General features: G+C 39.4%; 1 protein-coding gene across 1 annotated transcript in view; it reads right to left on the bottom strand.

Moving 5' to 3' along the window:
* The window catches only part of LOC130931559 (transmembrane protein 87A-like), a 30,871-nt gene extending 16,029 nt beyond the window's left edge, over positions 1 to 14,842 (bottom strand). The window contains exons 1-8 of the mRNA XM_057860469.1: positions 14,670 to 14,842; positions 8,053 to 8,110; positions 6,001 to 6,098; positions 5,810 to 5,926; positions 3,682 to 3,729; positions 3,563 to 3,604; positions 3,374 to 3,500; positions 3,229 to 3,290 (exon numbers count right to left, since the gene is read on the bottom strand). Coding sequence (XP_057716452.1) covers positions 3,229 to 3,290; positions 3,374 to 3,500; positions 3,563 to 3,604; positions 3,682 to 3,729; positions 5,810 to 5,926; positions 6,001 to 6,098; positions 8,053 to 8,110; positions 14,670 to 14,777 — 660 coding nt within the window. The 5' untranslated portion in view covers positions 14,778 to 14,842. The remainder of the gene's footprint in view (positions 1 to 3,228; positions 3,291 to 3,373; positions 3,501 to 3,562; positions 3,605 to 3,681; positions 3,730 to 5,809; positions 5,927 to 6,000; positions 6,099 to 8,052; positions 8,111 to 14,669) is intronic.
* Between the last annotated feature and the right edge of the window lie 3,538 nt (positions 14,843 to 18,380).

Here is an 18,380-nt window from a genome sequence, read left to right as displayed (position 1 = left end):
GGTCATGGTCATTGAAGAAAACAACAGTTTGGACATGAAGGTTATGGTGTCCTGAAAAAAGGGACCCAACCAGGCCATTGTGAACAATTTTTCTGTGAAATATAAAGGCAGAATCAAAGGTGTGCAAATTCAGACAAAATACGCTCAGGTGTTAAAGGGTTAGCAGCGGCCTCCTCTAAAACTTGACGGCAAATATCCTTGTTTGCAAACGCAATGAGTTCTTCTCCAATTCTGAATAGTTTCTTGGCTTTAGCAAAACGGTTCGCCACCAGGTATGATGCTTTCAATGCATTCGCTTTTGTTGATGTGGTAGCTTTGTGTCATTGTTTATGTCTTTTGTGCTTGCACTTTTATATTTCAAAAATTTATTCCAGAATGCTTAGTCTCGTATGTATCGAAGCAGCTTTGAAGGCTTCATTGCCTCGTTTGCAAGCTTTTGGCCACAAATTATGCAGTAAAGTTTTTGCCTGGCTCTGCCAGACTGTTCTCCCTGTATTTTTCAAACACTGAGAGTATAGGGAACCAGCCCATTAATGGCCTCTCAAGCAGGTACAAAATCAATCGACAAATCAGATTCGTTTATTTGCATGACGTGTTCTTAACGAGCAACGTCACTCTTGCACATCGAAAGTCGTCTCCACAACAACACAGATGGTGAACGGCAGAGCCGAGAATATGTTCCAATCCACGGTAAAATCAGTTTTAAATGATCAAAAACACATCGACACGAGTCATTGACAACAGTCTGTCTCGCGCTAGCCATGTTGAATAAACTCCGCTCTCTTCGTATGTTTACTTCCGCGCGCGAGTCCCTCGTCCTGCCCTCGTCATTTTACTAACGTCACGTCTGCCCGTCGCTGATTGGTCCACTCCACTGTCTGTTTGCTGTGGCTTGCTCCGCCCTGGAAATTGTATCCGCGTGAATGGTGGCCAGACTCAATAGCTGGAACAGCGGTGAGTCTGGTGTACCAGGCAAGTAAAGTTTTGCTTTTCTTCAAGGTTATAGGCTCCTCTTGTGGCATTTTCCCTGTAAAAACGGTGTCCAAACACATCTGTTTTTCAGTCAACTTCGCTAGGGCTTATTGTTTCCGAGAACAAATCTGATGCGCCTACGTCATTATCGAGGACAAGTTCACATAGATATATAAAAATAGAGACTATTTCCAATGGATTTCAATGACAACACCCTCTCCCTATCCAGTTTTATTATTATATCTATAGAGTAGACAGGCGGATTGATGTGTCAAGAGGCACAGGTCAGACTGGGGTTGTTAATAAATAATTTCTTATTTCTGTGAGGCCCGGTAGCAAATGCACCACACACTGTTCCCGGTCCCACGCCCTGTGGTTGGGGACCCCTGTTCTAAAATGTTATACAATGATCCCTCGTTACTTCACGCTTCAAACTTTGCACCGTAGGTCAATCGGGGATTTTTTTTTCAATTAAAAAATAAATGCAATATTTTATAGAGCTGTCCCGATCCGATCACGTAGTCTCACTCTCGCTCCTCCCACTTTTCTTGGTCAGGCAGTGCACTGGAGTTGCTATCAAAGTTAACGATGATTGATAGACGGTTAAGGTTTGAACTTGCAAGAGACGCTTACTTCAAAGCGCAGCATGCGTCAGTCATCGTTTAACTCAGGTGTCCCCAAACTATGGCCCGCGGTCCGGATACGGCCCGCCTCCACATTTGGTCCGGCCCCCTGAACAATTTTTTTTTTTCCAATAATGTTATTTATTTCCTGGCTTTTTTCTGTGAAGAACCCAGAGAGGGTTATTTGGTTATTATCTATTTAATTAATATTGTTGTTATTATATTATATTATATTATATTATATTATATTATATTATATTATATTATATTTTGGGCTGTCAAACGATTAACATTTTTAATCGAGTTAATCACAGCTTAAAAATTAATTAATCATAATTAATCGCAATTCAAACCATCTATAAATATGCCATATTTTTCTGTAAATTATTGTTTGAATGGAAAGATGAGACACAAGACGGATATATACATTCAACATGCTGTACATAAGTACTGCATTTGTTTATTATAACAATAAATCAACAAGATGGCGTTGACATTATTAACATTCTGTTAAAGCGATCCATGGATAGAAAGACTTGTAGTTCTTAAAAGATAAATGTTAGTACAAGTTATAAAAATTCTATATTAAAACCTCTCTTAATGTTTTCGTTTAAAATAAAATTTGTAAAATTTTCAAACAAAAAATAAACTAGTAGCTCGCCATTGTTGTTGTCAATAATTGCACAATGCTCATGGTGCTGAAACCCATAAAATCAGTCGCACCCAAGCGCCAGCAGAGGGTGACAAAACATCAAAAAACACAAGTAACAAATGGACTTGACACTGCGCTGTCATTTTAATCTGTTTGAGCGGGGCATGTGCGTTAAATGCGTCAAATATTTTAACGTGATTAATTTAAAAAATAATTACCGCCCGTTAACGCGATAATTTTGACAGCCCTACATATTATATTATATTATATTATATTATATTACATTATTTTTATTTTATTTACTTTTGTTCCGTGAAGAATTCAGAAAGGGTTATTTGATTGTGGCTTTCTGAAAAACAATAAATGTTTACATTTAGGCACTCCTGCAATCGTCACACTTTTTCTGTTACAAACTGACCCGGCCCCTCATCAAAGAAGGAAAAAGTTATGTGGCCCTCACAGGAAAAAGTTTGGGGCCCCCTGGTTTAACTTGTTAAACAGTTGCTGTGGAAAGTCATTGTGTGTAAGTGAGCAGCTTGGGCGGATTTGAGTGGACTCACGCAATGAAGCATTTAATAAAGACAAGCATTTCTCTACTTTTTCTTGTTTAAAAATAATTCGGTGGGACAGTAACATGTTTAAAACATAATTATTACATTTGAAGTGCTTAAAACATTTACTTTTTTTTTTTATTATACTTTGGGGGAAAAAAGTGAAAAAACATGTCTTTTATGTATATCTTTCAAATGCTAAATCTGACTAAATACACTGAACACACAAAAAAATAAATAAATAAATGTTTTTTTGGGGGTGGTGCTACTTCGCAGTTTTTCCACTTATCGCTGCGGGTTCTGGTCCCCATTAGCCGTGAAAAACGAGGGATCAAACATTACCTACAACCAGCCACAAGAAGGCGCTCTTGGCTTATCATTAAGAAGCAATTAAGTAGTATCTAAATCTAGCTGCTGCTTTTGTACTTACCATCATCTGAGGCCAGTCGGCTGGTGAGGAATAATCATGTGGTCCTTTCATCTCCACTTTCACTGCAAAATCAGACAAAAAAACTCAATATCCATCTAGTATATAGAGATTATTTTTCAAGATTAAGCCATGAAACACTCCTCACTGGTGAAGGCAAAGTTTAGCTGCTCAGCCGCAAAGTCGTCTTCCTCCGTGCCGTGGTAGAGTGGCTGCACCTTGACCATAAACAAATATGGGCTGTCCTCCCACGCCTTGGCGACGGCGCCCAAGTCCTGCAACGAGCATTATCCCATTTTAACCTGCGACAAAGTGCTTCGTAGAAATCACTTTTTACCGGCTTGTCAGGCCAAATGAAGCTCTGATTTGAAGGGTCAGCCTAAATGAAATGTAAAAAAAAAAGTCATAAAACGCAGACTTGTATTTTGAATTGAATGACGAGTGAAAAACACTCACCTTTGGGCTGGACAGAGGTTGATATGGATGGAAATCGGGATAGTAAGCCTTTGAAGGGAAGGACGCAAGGCATAATTTTATTAAAACTTTCGGGGACAGTGGATAGCTATTCAAAGTGATCATTAGCTTAACTCATTCATTGCCAGTTTAGGTCACAGAGAAACTGTTGTGGTAGTTGGTAAAAGAGAGAAATTGCTATTGATGGCTCTAGATATAGGAATAACAATTTTATCAATGAAATTGAAATAAGGTGGCACGGTGGCAGAGTGGTTAGCACATCCGCATCACAGGAGAACAAGGGTTCAATCCCAGGCTCTAGCCATGTTCTCCCCATGCCAGCGTGGGTTTTCTCCGGGTACTCCGGTTTTGCCCCCCACATCCCAAAAACATGCATGATCGAACACTCTACATTGTCACCAGGTATGAGTGTGTGCACGAATGGTTGTTTTTCTCCTTGTGCCCTGCGATTGGCTGGCAACCGGTTCTGAGTGTACCCTGCCTACTGCCCATAGTTAGCTGGGATTGGCTCTAGCAACCCCATGACCCTCGTGAGGATAAGCAGTTAAGAAAAAGAATGAAATTGAAATAAATTAGATGGTGAAATAATAAATACAAATTGAAATACATGTTGAAGTGAAAAAAAAATGTTGACAATTTAGAAAAAAAATAGGTTGAAATAAATATATAACCATTTATATATATATTTTTTTAATCATAAAAATATACATCAAAAATGAATTATATAAATAATTATTTTTTTAAAAAGTCCTGAAACAAAATAAGACAGAAAAAAATAAAATATTTTATGACAAAATTACTTATTAATTGACTTAACCCTTTAAGGTACAGTGGTCACTACAACGAACAGCTACAGTAATCAAAAGTTGACACCTAATACCTTTAAGCCTTTATTGGTACAAGTCACTATTCTTAGTAATTTCCAAAAGACCTAAATATTATCAATTAAGATCATAATATTTTTTCAAACTCTTAATCATTATTGTATTTGTTTAATTTTTATTTTAAGTTAAAATGGATTGAACGTCTAGATCAGGGGTCGAGAACCTTTGTCTCGCGAGTAATATCTGGCTCTTTTGATGAGTGCATCTGGCTCTACACCAACCAGTAATTTTAAATGTGGAAGCGGCCGGCTCGCTTGACATGAACGAGCTGTGATGAGCTGATAGTACATTCACACATTTTTCTTGGACTTTCAAACGTACGTCGCAATAATATGCTTCAATTCGGCGCCCATTGGTGGTCCTCCCCTGTCTTGCGCATTAAATCTCTGCTCAGCTAGAAGCCGGGCTGGCCCCTCCCAACTTAATGCCGAGCAAACATGAGTATATAAAAAATGTGTAGGGGTAAATTAAACCATTAAGTGAAATGCATGGTACACAGAGTCACAATCAGTTTCGCTTTCATGACTTTTTCGCCTGACAAAATTGTTGCCACTCCCAGGAGAGTGAGACTCACGAAACGAATGCCCTGAGAGGCTCTGTCTGTCTCGGCCACTTTTATTCACATGCCCCCTAGTTGGGGTTTCCTCTCGCAGGAAGTATTCTCAGCGCCACACCATGTTTCTATTTGTTATTTTACAAGTGGTGAGTGTGCAACTGAGTAATAATCGTAACATATCAAGTTATAGTGTCAGGCTTTCATTGTTGTTTTCTAAAGATTTATTTCAATCTCAACTCGGCGACTGCTCATAAAAGCCAAGCGTCCTCTCACTCCCGCATGATGCGTTCAAAATCAAATGCGCTCACGAAAAAAAACAATGCTCACAAAACTGACTCGGACAAGCTGGCAACAGGATATAAACACACACACACACTGTATGGCTCTAGTGGAATCACATATTAAAATATGTTGGGTGTTTTGGCTCTCTCAATCAATAAGGTTCCTGACCCCTAGTCTAGCGCCACCAATGGCAACCAATAAAATCAATGAGTGGTTTTGTAAAGTTTAAAAAAAAAAAATATATATATATATATATATATATATATATATATATATATATATATATATATATTACATGCATGAAAGGGTTAATTTGTCAGTCCTGGTCATCTGTAAACATGTAAGAGACTGTAATCGAAATGCAGCTCATCGTAGCGACGGCACCTACCTTGGGCAAAAAGAGAGTCGAGCAGTTCTCAAAGTAGACGTAGCCCTCACTGTAAAAGCCACTCCAGCCCTCCTTTAGCATGTGCTTGATGGCGAACATGTTGATGGCCTTGTTGTCCTGTAAGAGCGAGGGACACAGTGAGACTGTAGTCACAGGTGAACAGCAAGTAAAGGAAACCTCGAGGTCCTCACAGGCGTGTTGAAAATCTCATTGTAGCACACGGAGGAGCGCAGGTACCAGCTGACATTGAAGGCCAAGTTTCGGTCGCACGCGCCAATGTCACCTTGGACTGAGAGAGTCCAGAGAGCAGAAAAAAAGACTGTAGTGAATAGTGATACTGTCAAGTTGACTCACGTCCGTACGGTTTGGTCAAACAATGCTTTAAAACCTTGGCGAAACACAAAAAAAGACCAATTTAAACTTTGTAAGTGCAGTCAATGCTAATATAGCATTGGTATGTTAGCATCTTTATAGATTCTCATGTAAAACATTAAATCCTTTCTGATATTACCGGTTGACATGAATTTTTACCCACCATTTAAAGTAGAGGCGCTAACATAAAGTAGAGGCTCTAACATCAAAAACATGACTGCTAAATAAAAAGAAAAAAAACGCAAAGTCTGAGATGTCCACGTTTTGATATGGGATATTCGGGACCAGAACCCGAAACGATAGGTGAAAAACTGTGATGTAGCGCCAACCAACCAAAACCAATATATTTTTTTGATCAATATATTTATTCAGATATATCATTGGAAAGAGATACATATAAGACATGTTTTTTTTTACCTTTTTCCCCAAAGTATAATTTATTTTTTTATGTATAAATATATATATGTGTAAGTATATTTTGATAAATGTTTTTAAGCACTTTAAATGTAATAATTATGAAAAGTTTCAAACATGTTACTGTCCCACAGAATTATTTTTAAACAAGAAAAAAAGTAGACGCCCAATCCATTTTAAAAAAGGAAAAAAAATAAATAAATGCTTGTCTTTATTAAATGCTTAATTGAGTGTCCTCTCAAATCTGCTCCAGCTACTCAATTACACACAGAGTTGCCACAGCAACTGTTTAACAAGTTAAACGATGACTGCCGCATGAGGCGCTCTGAAGGTCGAGTCTCTGGCAAGATCAAAGCTTAATCATCTGTCAATCATCATTTACTTTAATAAGCAACTCCAGTTCACTCTCTGACGAACAAAGAGCAGGGAAAGGGAGGGAGGGTGCGAGCGTGAGACAGCGCGATCGGCTCGGGACAGCTCATCTGTATTTATTTATTTATTATAACTGGGAAAAAAAAACGCCTTTCCACCTTCAAGGCCCTTAATGCACTTTACACTACATCCCCCATCAGTATCTTGCTCAAGGATACTTAGACGAGTTCATCAGGGCAGAGAATCGAACACACAACCTCTGGTTTGGAGGACAACTACTATACCACTGAGCCACGCCACGTTAATTGATTAGTTGCTAGTTTTACCGTACTATTTAGACAGATGCTTTCAACACGATTTGGGGGGATTTGGCAGGATAATTAATCACTAATAACATGTTCAAGTATTTATTGTCATATTCTTGGGGAGAGGTCGACGGATATATCGGCCTGCCGATATTTGGACTTTTTCCCAACATCAGCCATCGACTGATTAACAAAAAGCCGATATAGAGGGATTTTGATCAGGTATCTGTGTGGGCAACTGTAGCCGCCGCTGACTGATGGGAGGACCCCGGAAGGACCCTACGGCAGCTTGTAGGCAGGCTTTAGGCTTGCTGGTTTTGTAAATATTGTAACTTAGGATATTTGTTTATCTTGCATGAGAGAAATGCAATGTTGCGTTAGCCTTTTAAGGTGTTTACTGAGTGATCCTTACACTCTAAATGTAACGTTAGCGTAGCATTAGAGTTAGCATTAGCATGCCGAGCATCCTCTTAAACTCTCACTCTCACTTGTTTACGTCTCTTCGTAACACCCTGATGGGTTTAATTATTTGAAAATAATGTACTGTTCTCGCCGAATGTGTATAATCATAAAAACAACTCCTGTATTCGTTGGTTTGGTAGCACTAGACCGAATTAATCCTTTAAGTCTATTTCCTTTAAAAAAAAAAAAAAAAGTATATTGGCTTATAAAATCGGTTTGGGATAACGTCAATCGGCTGAAATTTTTTTTAGATGTCTGTACCAGCATTGGCATTGGAAAATCCCATATGGGTCGACCTCTATTCTTGGCTCTACTCACATTTCATGTAGACAGTGGTGTTGGCGTACAGTGTCTTCCGGAAGACGGCGTGCTGTGTCTGAACACACAAACAAATCAAGTTAGAAAAAAGAAATCCTCTAATGGCATTAGGAGTGGGAACCTCTTGGTACCTCACGATATGATACGATTTGCGAGACAAGGCTCACGATAACGAACATTTGACGATATAGCGATACTACGATTTTCGATACATTGGTCAGGAAATCATTCTAGGATATTCTACAAAAAAACAAGCTTCTGCTGTGAATTGGAATGAGTTTATCACTAGTAGACGTCCAATCCATTTGAACTGGGAGGGTTGAACATTCGTTCATTCGCTGCAATCCCTCCCACTTCAAACGGATTGAACGTCTATGGCCATCAGTGGCAGCCAATGCCAGGCAATGAGGTAATTTTGGGACATTTAAGGTCATTTACCTGTTGATTTTCAGTTACTTTCTGTTGATTTTGGGGTATTTTATGGGTCACTTGCTGTTTATTTTGCGTTACAGAACAGGAAGTGACCTGGGAATCACACAAATGAATAGGCAGTGACTCAAACGCAACAGGAAATGACCTGTAAATGCCCTAAAATGAACAGCAAGTGACCTGGAAATGCCCCGAAAATCAGACCGAATGACTGTGAATGCTCTGGTTTTGAATGAACGTAAGTTCCCAGTCTAAATGGATTGGGCGTCGAGCACCGTCAATGGCAGCCTTTTTTTTTCTTTTTTCTTTTCTTTTTTTTTTAATTGACACCTTTTTAAAACGATATCTCGATTCTTGACAGGAGCATATCGATAACCTTTTGGGATACAAAGTATCAAAGTATCACAATATATCACCATTTCGATATTTTGTCACACCCCTAAATAATGGTAATAATCAAAAAATATTCATCAGACATCAGTGAAAAAAAATTGACTCGATTTTATAATAGATGTGGTTTGAACCAATTTGGGGTTTTGCAAATAAACACTTTCTCACAACAGCTGACAAGTCGTAAATCACACTTAAAAGGAAAGCTATAACAGGTTTATCATGTGCATCCTGGTGAAATTAATTGGACGTCGAGTACTGTCAATGGCAGCTAATCAGGTAAAATATCACATTTGTTCTTCCTCTGGTCAAGATGCCGTTTTGTTTGTGCTGTTATTATTTTTGACATATTAACAATTTTTATTAAAAATGGCTGCAAATGGTGTCAATCGTTTGTGCTACGATTGTGCTGGTTTGTGCTGTAAAATTTTTCGTTTGTGCTGCTCCCGTTTTTGAGATGTTGAGCAGGCCCGGAGTGGCTAATTAGGAGGATCGGGACGAATCCCGGAGGGCTGGCCGGCCAGGAGGGCCGGTTCGGGTTTTACACATTTTTAATACAATTATAATTTTTGGTTTGGTATTTATTCATGACTGTGAGTATTACTTACATGCTGTTACCACTGTCCCAGTGGGCCGTAAAAAAAAAAATATATATATATATATATATATATATATATATATATATACTAGGGCTGTCAAACGATTAAAATTTTTAATCGAGTTAATTACAGCTTAAAAATTTATTAATCGTAATTAATCGCAATTCAAACCATCTATAAATATGCCATATTTTCTCAAAATTATTGTTGTATAAGATAATACACAAGACGGATATATACATTCAACATACTGTACATAAGTAATCCATTTGTTTATTATAACAATAAATCAACAAGATGGCATTAACGTTAACATTCTGTTAAAGCCATCCATGGATAGAAAGACTTGTAGTTCTTAAAAGATAAATGTTAGTACAAGTTATAGAAATTTTATATTAAAACCCCTCTTAATATTTTCGTTTTAATAAAATTTGTAAAATTTTCAATCAAAAAATAAACTAGTAGCTCGCCATTCTTGATGTCAATAATTACACAATGCTTAAACCCATAAAATCAGTCGCACTCAAGCGCCAGCAGAGGGCGACAAAACTCCAAAAAACACAAGTAACAAGTGGCCATGGCACTATGCTGTCATTTTAATCTGTTTGTGCAGGGCATGTGTGTTAACTACGACAAATATTTTAACATGATTAATTAAAAAAATTAATTACCACCCGTTAACGCGATAATTTTGACAGCCCTAATATATACATACAAATACATTTTTTCAGACTCATCCTGGGATGGGATGGGACATTAATAAGACAAAACAGATTGGGTGAACGGGCATCAGGGCTACACTTCTCACGAATATGAACCTAATTAATTGATATGCTAAATCAGGGGTGTTCATTACGTTGATTACGATCGACCAGTTGATTGCAACGCTAGTCTGGGTAGTGGGTAGCTCGCGGCATCCCAATTTTTTTTTTCATGTACATGGTTAATTTTGATTATGTTTTGTGGATGTTGTGTTGTGTGAGCAACATATGAGGTTTATTGTTTATTGTTATCATCATTGGTATCATTGACAGTTACAAGATAGCATTGTGATAAGATTATGCAGCACCCGCCTCTCTCTAAGCAGCTTCTTGCTCACATTTTTTTGTTTTATAGTTTCCAGCAGAGTTCACTCCATTTCTCACACTTTAATAAATGTTAACAGTAGAAAACACAAACAGAGGGACATTTCTTTCCAAGCAGCTTCCTACTCGAGTTTTGCAGGTTAGCATATTCACATAGTTTAATGTTGTGCTAACTCTGATGCAGGTCGGACTTCCAATGGCAAAATTTGTAGTGTGTTCCCCACCTCCACTACATTGGCGTCTTTTTTACATTACTTACAGTGGCTGCTGCCGGCCGAAAAAAAGCCTTATAATATCCCTTCTCTTCAAGAGGGAGCGAAGGAGGCAGCATGTTGTTGACATGTATTTCTGTCAGGGTGTGCCTGCGTGTGTGTGTGTCGGGGTTGGGTCAAGTCATCAGCTAATCAAACGTGCATTTGAGGGGGGGAAATGGACCGGCGCATTCAGCAAGTGAAAAAGGGTTAATGTAAGTTTGAACATAATGAAAATAATTCACTAAATAACGGTAGGGTCAATTATATCCTCACAACATATTGGAAGACAATCTCAATTATCTGTAAAACTGAACTCATTATACAGGATGATTCAAAAAGAACGTGCTGAAACTATTGCGGTATATTAAAAAAAAAAAAAAATTAATAACTAGCTGGACACAAGTATTGTATGTAACTTTGTATTTAACATGTAAGTTTTTATTTCATGCTTTACAAGTGCTCAATGTCCACCCCCATCGGCACGGACAACATCAAGCCGATATGACTTTTAATTTGTTAAAATTACTTACTTGTTAAAAAGACTTTTAATTCTTATTAAACTATTAATTTTAAATAATTAATTTAATTAATCAATTCATTAATTAACAATTCAGTCTATTTCAATGATTTTAAAATGTATACATGCGTGATGATTTTGGCACATTCTTTTTGAATCACCCTGTATAATCCATATAAGGCTGCTTAAAGGTTGGTGGGGACAATTTGAGCATCCTGAAAAGTTGGTGGTGTTATGTCCCTACCGTCCCTATGCAAACCTACGCCCTTGACAACACTTAACTGTGGAAACTTTGGCTTGTAGCACCTCACAAGGGAGATGAAGCAGCAAACACCAACTGTGACGACTATGAGCACACCACAGGTGCAGAGCAGGCAGGTAGGATTGCCATGTTCAGTGAGTGAATATTAGAATTAACATCATTAATTACGTGGCGTCTTTAAAGAGCCATAAAATTGACTTGATCACAATGCTTTGTAAAAAAGAAAAAAGGGGGGGTTCTGTTACGTTTCTGCCTCGGAAACTACTAGTTTCCTGTAAGCATTTTACATCTATCTGTGCGTTTAAGGGAAAAAATATTGTATATGAACGAAATTTGGTAATAAATCTTGCTGTATGGAAGCCCACCAATACTTATAGCTTGTGTGTGGCGTCTACATGGTATTTGTATTGTATTGTGCAGTTGTGTTGAATGCATCCATTTTTTTTTTTGTTACAGTTTCACAAACGTGAACAAATTACTTCATATGAAAACAAGTAAAGACCAAGCCTTGTGTTTTATTGGAGGACATTCAAAATAATCAAGAAATTCAATGACATTTCCAAAAGAAACAAAATGACACCTTTTATCCTCTGCAACACTCACAGAAAATGAGGACATGGAAATACAAGTTAGGAACTTTGGTTCATAAATGTTTTTTTCCCTGGTATCTACATTTTATATATATATATATATATATATATATATATATATATATATATATATATATATATATATATATATGTATATACACCGGTATATACATTGTCAGTCTAAATAAGTAAATATAACTGAAAAAACTTTTTAGTCTGGGAATAAGAAAAATAATTAAATATGGAGCCTTCCTTCAGGTAAAACTGCTGCTTTTGTCCACAAGCACAGCCAAACTCAACAAAAAATGAAAGCTCCTTTGGGCTGCTTTAAGACCACATACATAAAATAAAACTGAAAATTGGGGAGAAGGGGGTAAACCTCGGTTCAGTACATTTCTCACAGTTTAATTAATGTTAACAGTAGAGCTGGGAATCTTTGGGCACCTAACGATTCGATTACGATTACGATTCAGAGGCTCCGATTCGATTATAAAACGATTATTCATGCACCCCCCTCTATTTTATTAATTTTTTTTTTTTTTAATGTTTTGTACATTAGTTCCAAAATTGTTCAAAAATCCTCTCAGGCTAAACCAAACTACTATTTCAGCATGAAGTTAACATACAACAGTAAATAAATATACAAAAATAACAGTAGATAAAAAACACCTGTCCCCACTCTGTATCAGCAGCTTTAAACAACATTCAGTTAATTTAATGTTGTGAATCAACTGTTACATTTGTTAAAATTACTCCCGTTATTCCATAATATCCCTTCTGTCTACTTTTGTCAAAGTTTTAAAACTATTTTATCTTTTAAAGATAGATTCAAGACTAGATTCTGCCGATTTAGGAGTATTTTAGATAAAAAGTTAATTAGGTTCGCTACAACAGAGCCTTCTAGAGAGGTCTACTGCTTTAAGATGGCGGCTGTTTACTCACGCCGGAAAGTCTGTCATTTCGCATCTCTGTTCAATAATACATGTTTCAACACCGACTTCGTCTGTCATTTTGCATCTAGTTCTACATATATATGATATCTACTGTACCCGTATGTTTGTAGCAACTAGCAACTGGGCGTTGTTTGTTGTGGCTGTCGGCCGCAGTCAGGTATGATTGTTTATTTATCTAGCAGCATGAGTTGAACATGATATTTACTCTCGGTCCGTTCCTCATTGCGTCCCAAAGACCGCGCTGACTGTGTTTTACTTCCGCTTTGCCTGGTATAATTCAATAATCGGAATTTGGATATTTGTGAATCGTTCTCGAATCTTCCATGGCCGAATCCCGAATGATCTAAGAATCGCAAATTTCGCACGCCTCTAGTTAACAGTAAAAAACATACAGGAGGACACCTGTCTAAGCAGCTTCCTACTCGAGTTTTGCAGGTTAGCAAATTTACACAGTTTAATGTTATGCTAACTCTGATGCAGGTCAGATTTTCAGTAGCAAAATTAGTGGTGTGTTCCCTACCTCCACAAAATTGATGTCTTTTTCCATTACTTAGTTGCTGCTGCCGCTGGCCTAAAATACACTTCTAATATCCCTCCTCTTCAAAGGGGGCAAAGGAGGCGGCATGACGTCGACATGTAATTCTGTCGTGGCTGTGTGTGTGCGGGAGCGTTGAGGGGTCAAGTCATCAGCCAATCAAATGCGCATTTGAGGGGGAAAAAAATCGACCGCCACATTCAGCAAGTCAAAAGGGGAAAATGTAAGTCTGAACATAATGATAATAACTCACTAACTGAAGGTAGGGTCATTTCTATACTTACAACATATGGGAAGACAATCCAAATTTCCTATATAATAGAAGTCATTATATAATGCAGAAGGTCACTTTAAAAGTTGGTGGGGATAATTTGAGCATCCTGAAAATTTGGTAGTGTTATGTCCTTACCGTCCCTATGCAAATTCACGCCCTTGGCGTGATGTCATCACTCCAAATTAATATCTCAATATCTCAAAAATGATAGCGCAAACGAGCACAAACGAATGACATAATTTTTCTATAAATTTGCATCTGATGGGGGGGCCAACTTCACGGAAGTCATTTATTTTACTGTTAAGTGTGTGTGCAGTAATTTAGAAAATTAATTCTTTTAATCTTTATTGTAAAACGCGGTATCGACACAGTTTTTGGCATCGGCCGATAACACACTGCCGGTTGTCGGGAGTCAAACGTGGTATCGGTGCAACACTATTAACATGACACAAACTCTACAGTGGCAGATGTCATACAAAAGTTGCATGCAGAAATGTCACAGAACAGGAAAACACGCTCTTATAGCATAGTCGTTGTGCCAGTGAGGCTGAAAAGCATACAAATACAAAAACGAGGAGAATCTCAAACAAATGCTCAAACTGCTTCTTAGAACGTCACTGTTGTTATTTGACAGCTACCCGGCTAACAAGATTGCCAGCTAGCAGCCGTTTTGAACCAACAAACACTCTCTCGTCTTAAAACGCGGATTGCAAAACAAGTGACACCGACCGTGTTAACGTCCACGTCCCACACGGACACCTCCGCTGTTCTACCAGGAGGCAAACCTGCCGCCAGAAGCAAGAGAAAGGTGAAAGACCGCGCTACGTTGCTCGGCATCTTTGGTGGCTGCTGTGGCCGTTCTGGGTTTTGCGGCTTGAGGGTCCAGCATCCGCCTCCTCCACCCCGTCACGGATCCGGCCGAAATGCGCAACGGTGTGCAGTCGCTAGAGGGAGACAAATAGTGAGGTACATTCGGGTTATGGAGCCTTGAATAGTATTAGGGGTTTTTTTTTGTTTTTTTTTTAATTTACACAATTATACAGTTCACAAACAAAAACGGGCTCATTAAAGTAAAACACTATAACAAGAAACAACAGATCTACTACATCATAATTTACAAAATCCTACTTGCTCGCCATATGTTTGCAGAGGTGGGTAGTAACTAGGGGTGTGACAAAATATCGAAATGGTGATATATTGTTTGTCTCCCAAAAAGGTTATCGATATGCTCCTGCAAGAATCGAGATATCATTTAAAAGAAAGTCAATGTCTAAAAAAAAAAAAAAAAAAAAAAAAAAAAAAAAAAAAAAGGAACCAACAAATTGCTACCAAAATCTTCCACCATAAAAGTGTCTCAGTTAACTCTAAGGCTGCCTTGACCGCAGACCCGTGCCGCCCATAAGGCGAGCTAAGCAACCGCCTAAGGGCGCACCAGCGTCCAAAAGGGCGTCAAGAAAAATATTCAAATAATATTTGATGATAGCATTAATCAAAAAATTACGCAAAACAATAAAACAAAAGAACAACAAACCCGTTCATAATAAGTCTTTAAATAATAATGAAATCATTTTTCTAGTGTGCCTTCTGCCCGTTTTACTTTTTCCTGTGATGCGATAATTTCACCACAGACCTTAGGCTACGTTCATACTTAATACTCTTAATGCACGAATCCGATTTTTTTGTCATATCCGTTTTTTTGGCGTGCCCGTTCAGACTGACTTTGTCCATTGAAACCGTTCAAGTATTACGCATGCGCACTAATTCGGAGTCCGACACGCGCTGAGCATGAAGACCCGCATGCGCAGAAGCATCAAAACAAATGACACACGTCATCCGTCATTCCAGGGAAATCATATTTTGCTTTTCAAAAGGAGGACACAAATAACAGACATAAATAATCCTCGTTTAGGCTTATATTCAAAGTTTATATGGATCGATAGCATGCACGCACTGTCCCTGCATGTCACACACACATATGCGCAGTTTGCCCCGACTCTCGGCCGTGTAGGCAATGTTGAAATATTGCTCACTTGGAGCAAAGAGAAAACTGAGCATTCTCAGGTTTATCCTCAACCCATTTTTATTTTTTATGACTGTTGTCAAGACCAGCCCTTCCCCAAAAGCCGTCTTCACTGCAAGCTAGGCGCTAATAACGCACAGCGGCACCGCTACGGTAAGCGTCTCTCTCGCTATTTGATGACGTAATTGCTGCATGAAATCCGATTTGGGAGAGTGGACAGTACAGACCGCCGCAACAGTCTTGAAAAATGTGACCCAGATCGGATTTGAACCACATACGAAAGTGACCCAGATCGGATTTGAAATGGTCCAGTTCTATGCGACTTGTCACGTTCAGACCGTCAAGTTAATGCCTCACTCGAGTCGGAAAAACACGAAAAAATCGGATTCGTGCATTAAGACCTGTAGTATGAACGTAGCCTTAGTCTCACTCACCACCCAGCAGACCAGCGAGCTACCTGAGGGTGCTATTTTTAGCCTCCACAATTGAGCGACATTACAGTGACAAGTCAACTTAATGAAAAGACAAAAGCCCTCCGGGTCAGAAGAAAAAGAAGAGAGCAAAGACGTGAAGAAAAACAGAGGTTTGTTGTGATGATTTTTTTCAACAGCCTAAGCACGTAGACTTAGCGCAACTGCAAGCTAGCGGTTATTTACATAGAGTTTATATGACTTAGTGCTGAAGCAAAATTATACTGTTTCATTAGCCAGGCTGTTGTTTTACAAATATTTTCAGTATTCAGCCAGCTGTGGATTAGTTTCAGAGAAATTTGGACAAAGTGTATGGGAGACTGAGGTGAACCACTTTTACCTTGTGTTAAATTGTGCTTTTCAAATAAATTTGCCTTGCCTAAAAGTGCCACGATTAATTTAATAAATACACCATTTAATATGCAATTAATAATTTCAAAGTTCTGTGGTATCGGGGACTAAAAGTGGCACGGATTTAAATGCAAATATTTTTATTAAATGTGTCATTAATTCATTAAAATGGCGATCATGTTCATGTATAAATATTTTCAATGTATTAATTTTTTTTGCTATCATGATTCATTATTATTGGATAGTCCTGTGTAGTTGCCACTCCAGGACCTTGAAATGCTTCTTACGAAGCCACTTCTTTGTTGCCTTGGCTGTGCGTTTTTGGATCATTGTCATGCTGAAAGACCCAGCCATGTCTCATCTTCAATGCCCTTGCTGATGGAAGGAGATTTTCACTCAAAATCTCTCGATACATGGCCCCATTCATTCTTTCCTTTACACAGATCAGTCGTCCTGGTCCCATTGCAGTAAAACAGCCCCAAAGCATGATGTTTCCACCCCCATGCTTCACAGTGGATATGGTGTTCTTCGGATGCAATTCGGTATTCTTTCTCCTCCAAACACGAGAACCTGTGTTTCTACCAAAAAGTTCTATTTTGGTTTCATCTGACCATAACACATTCTCCCAATCCTCTTCTGGACCATCCAAAAGCTCTCTAGCGAACCACAGACGGGCCTGGACGTGTACTGGCTTCAGCAGGGGGACATGTCTGGCAGTGCATAAACTCGGACATGGGAAGAGTTCGGCGAGGCCATGGAAAACGACTTCCGGACGGCTTCGAGGAAATTCTGGTCCACCATCCGGCGTCTGAGGAGAGGAAAGCAGTGCACCATTAACACTGTGTATAGTGAAGATGGTGTACTGCTGACCTCTACTCGGGACGTTGTGAGTCGGTGGGGAGAATACGTCGAAGCCCTCCTCAATTCCACCGACACGCCTTCCTTTGAGGAAGCGGAGCCTGGGGACTCCGAGGTGGGCTCTTCGATCTCTCGGGTTGAAGTCACTGAGGCGGTTGGAAAGCTCCTTGGTGGCAAGGCCCCGGGGGTAGATGAGATCCGCCCGGAGTTCCTAAAGGCTCTGGATGTTGTAGGGCTGTCATGGCTGACACGCCTCTACAACATCGCGTGGACATCGGGGATAGTGCCTCTGGATTGGCAGACCGGGGTGGTGGTTCCCCTTTTTAAGAAGGGGGCCCGGAGGGTGTGTTCCAATTATAGAGGGATCACACTCCTCAGCCTCCCCGGTAAAGTCTATCCAGGGGTGCTGGAGAGGAGGGTCCGTCGGGAAGTCGAATCTCGGATTTCGGAGGAGCAGTGTGGTTTTCGTCCCGGCCGTGGAACAATGGACCAGCTCTACACCCTCTGCAGGGTCCTCGAGGGTGCATGGAGGTTCGTCCAACCAGTCTACATGTTTTTTGTGGATCTGGAGAAGGCGTTCGACCGTGTGCCTCGGGGAGTCCTGTGGGGGTTGCTCCGGGAGTACGGGGTACCGAGCCCCTTGGTACGGGCTGTTCGGTCCTTATACGACCGGTGTCAGAGTTTGGTCTGCATTGCCGACAGTAAGTCGAATTTGTTCCCAGTGAGGGTTGGACTCCGCCA

This window comes from Corythoichthys intestinalis, chromosome 15 (genome assembly GCF_030265065.1).
Source record: "Corythoichthys intestinalis isolate RoL2023-P3 chromosome 15, ASM3026506v1, whole genome shotgun sequence".
NCBI classification, from domain to species: domain Eukaryota; kingdom Metazoa; phylum Chordata; class Actinopteri; order Syngnathiformes; family Syngnathidae; genus Corythoichthys; species Corythoichthys intestinalis.
Note: the sequence above shows the minus strand (reverse complement) of the source record. Positions and strands in the feature narration are given on the sequence as shown.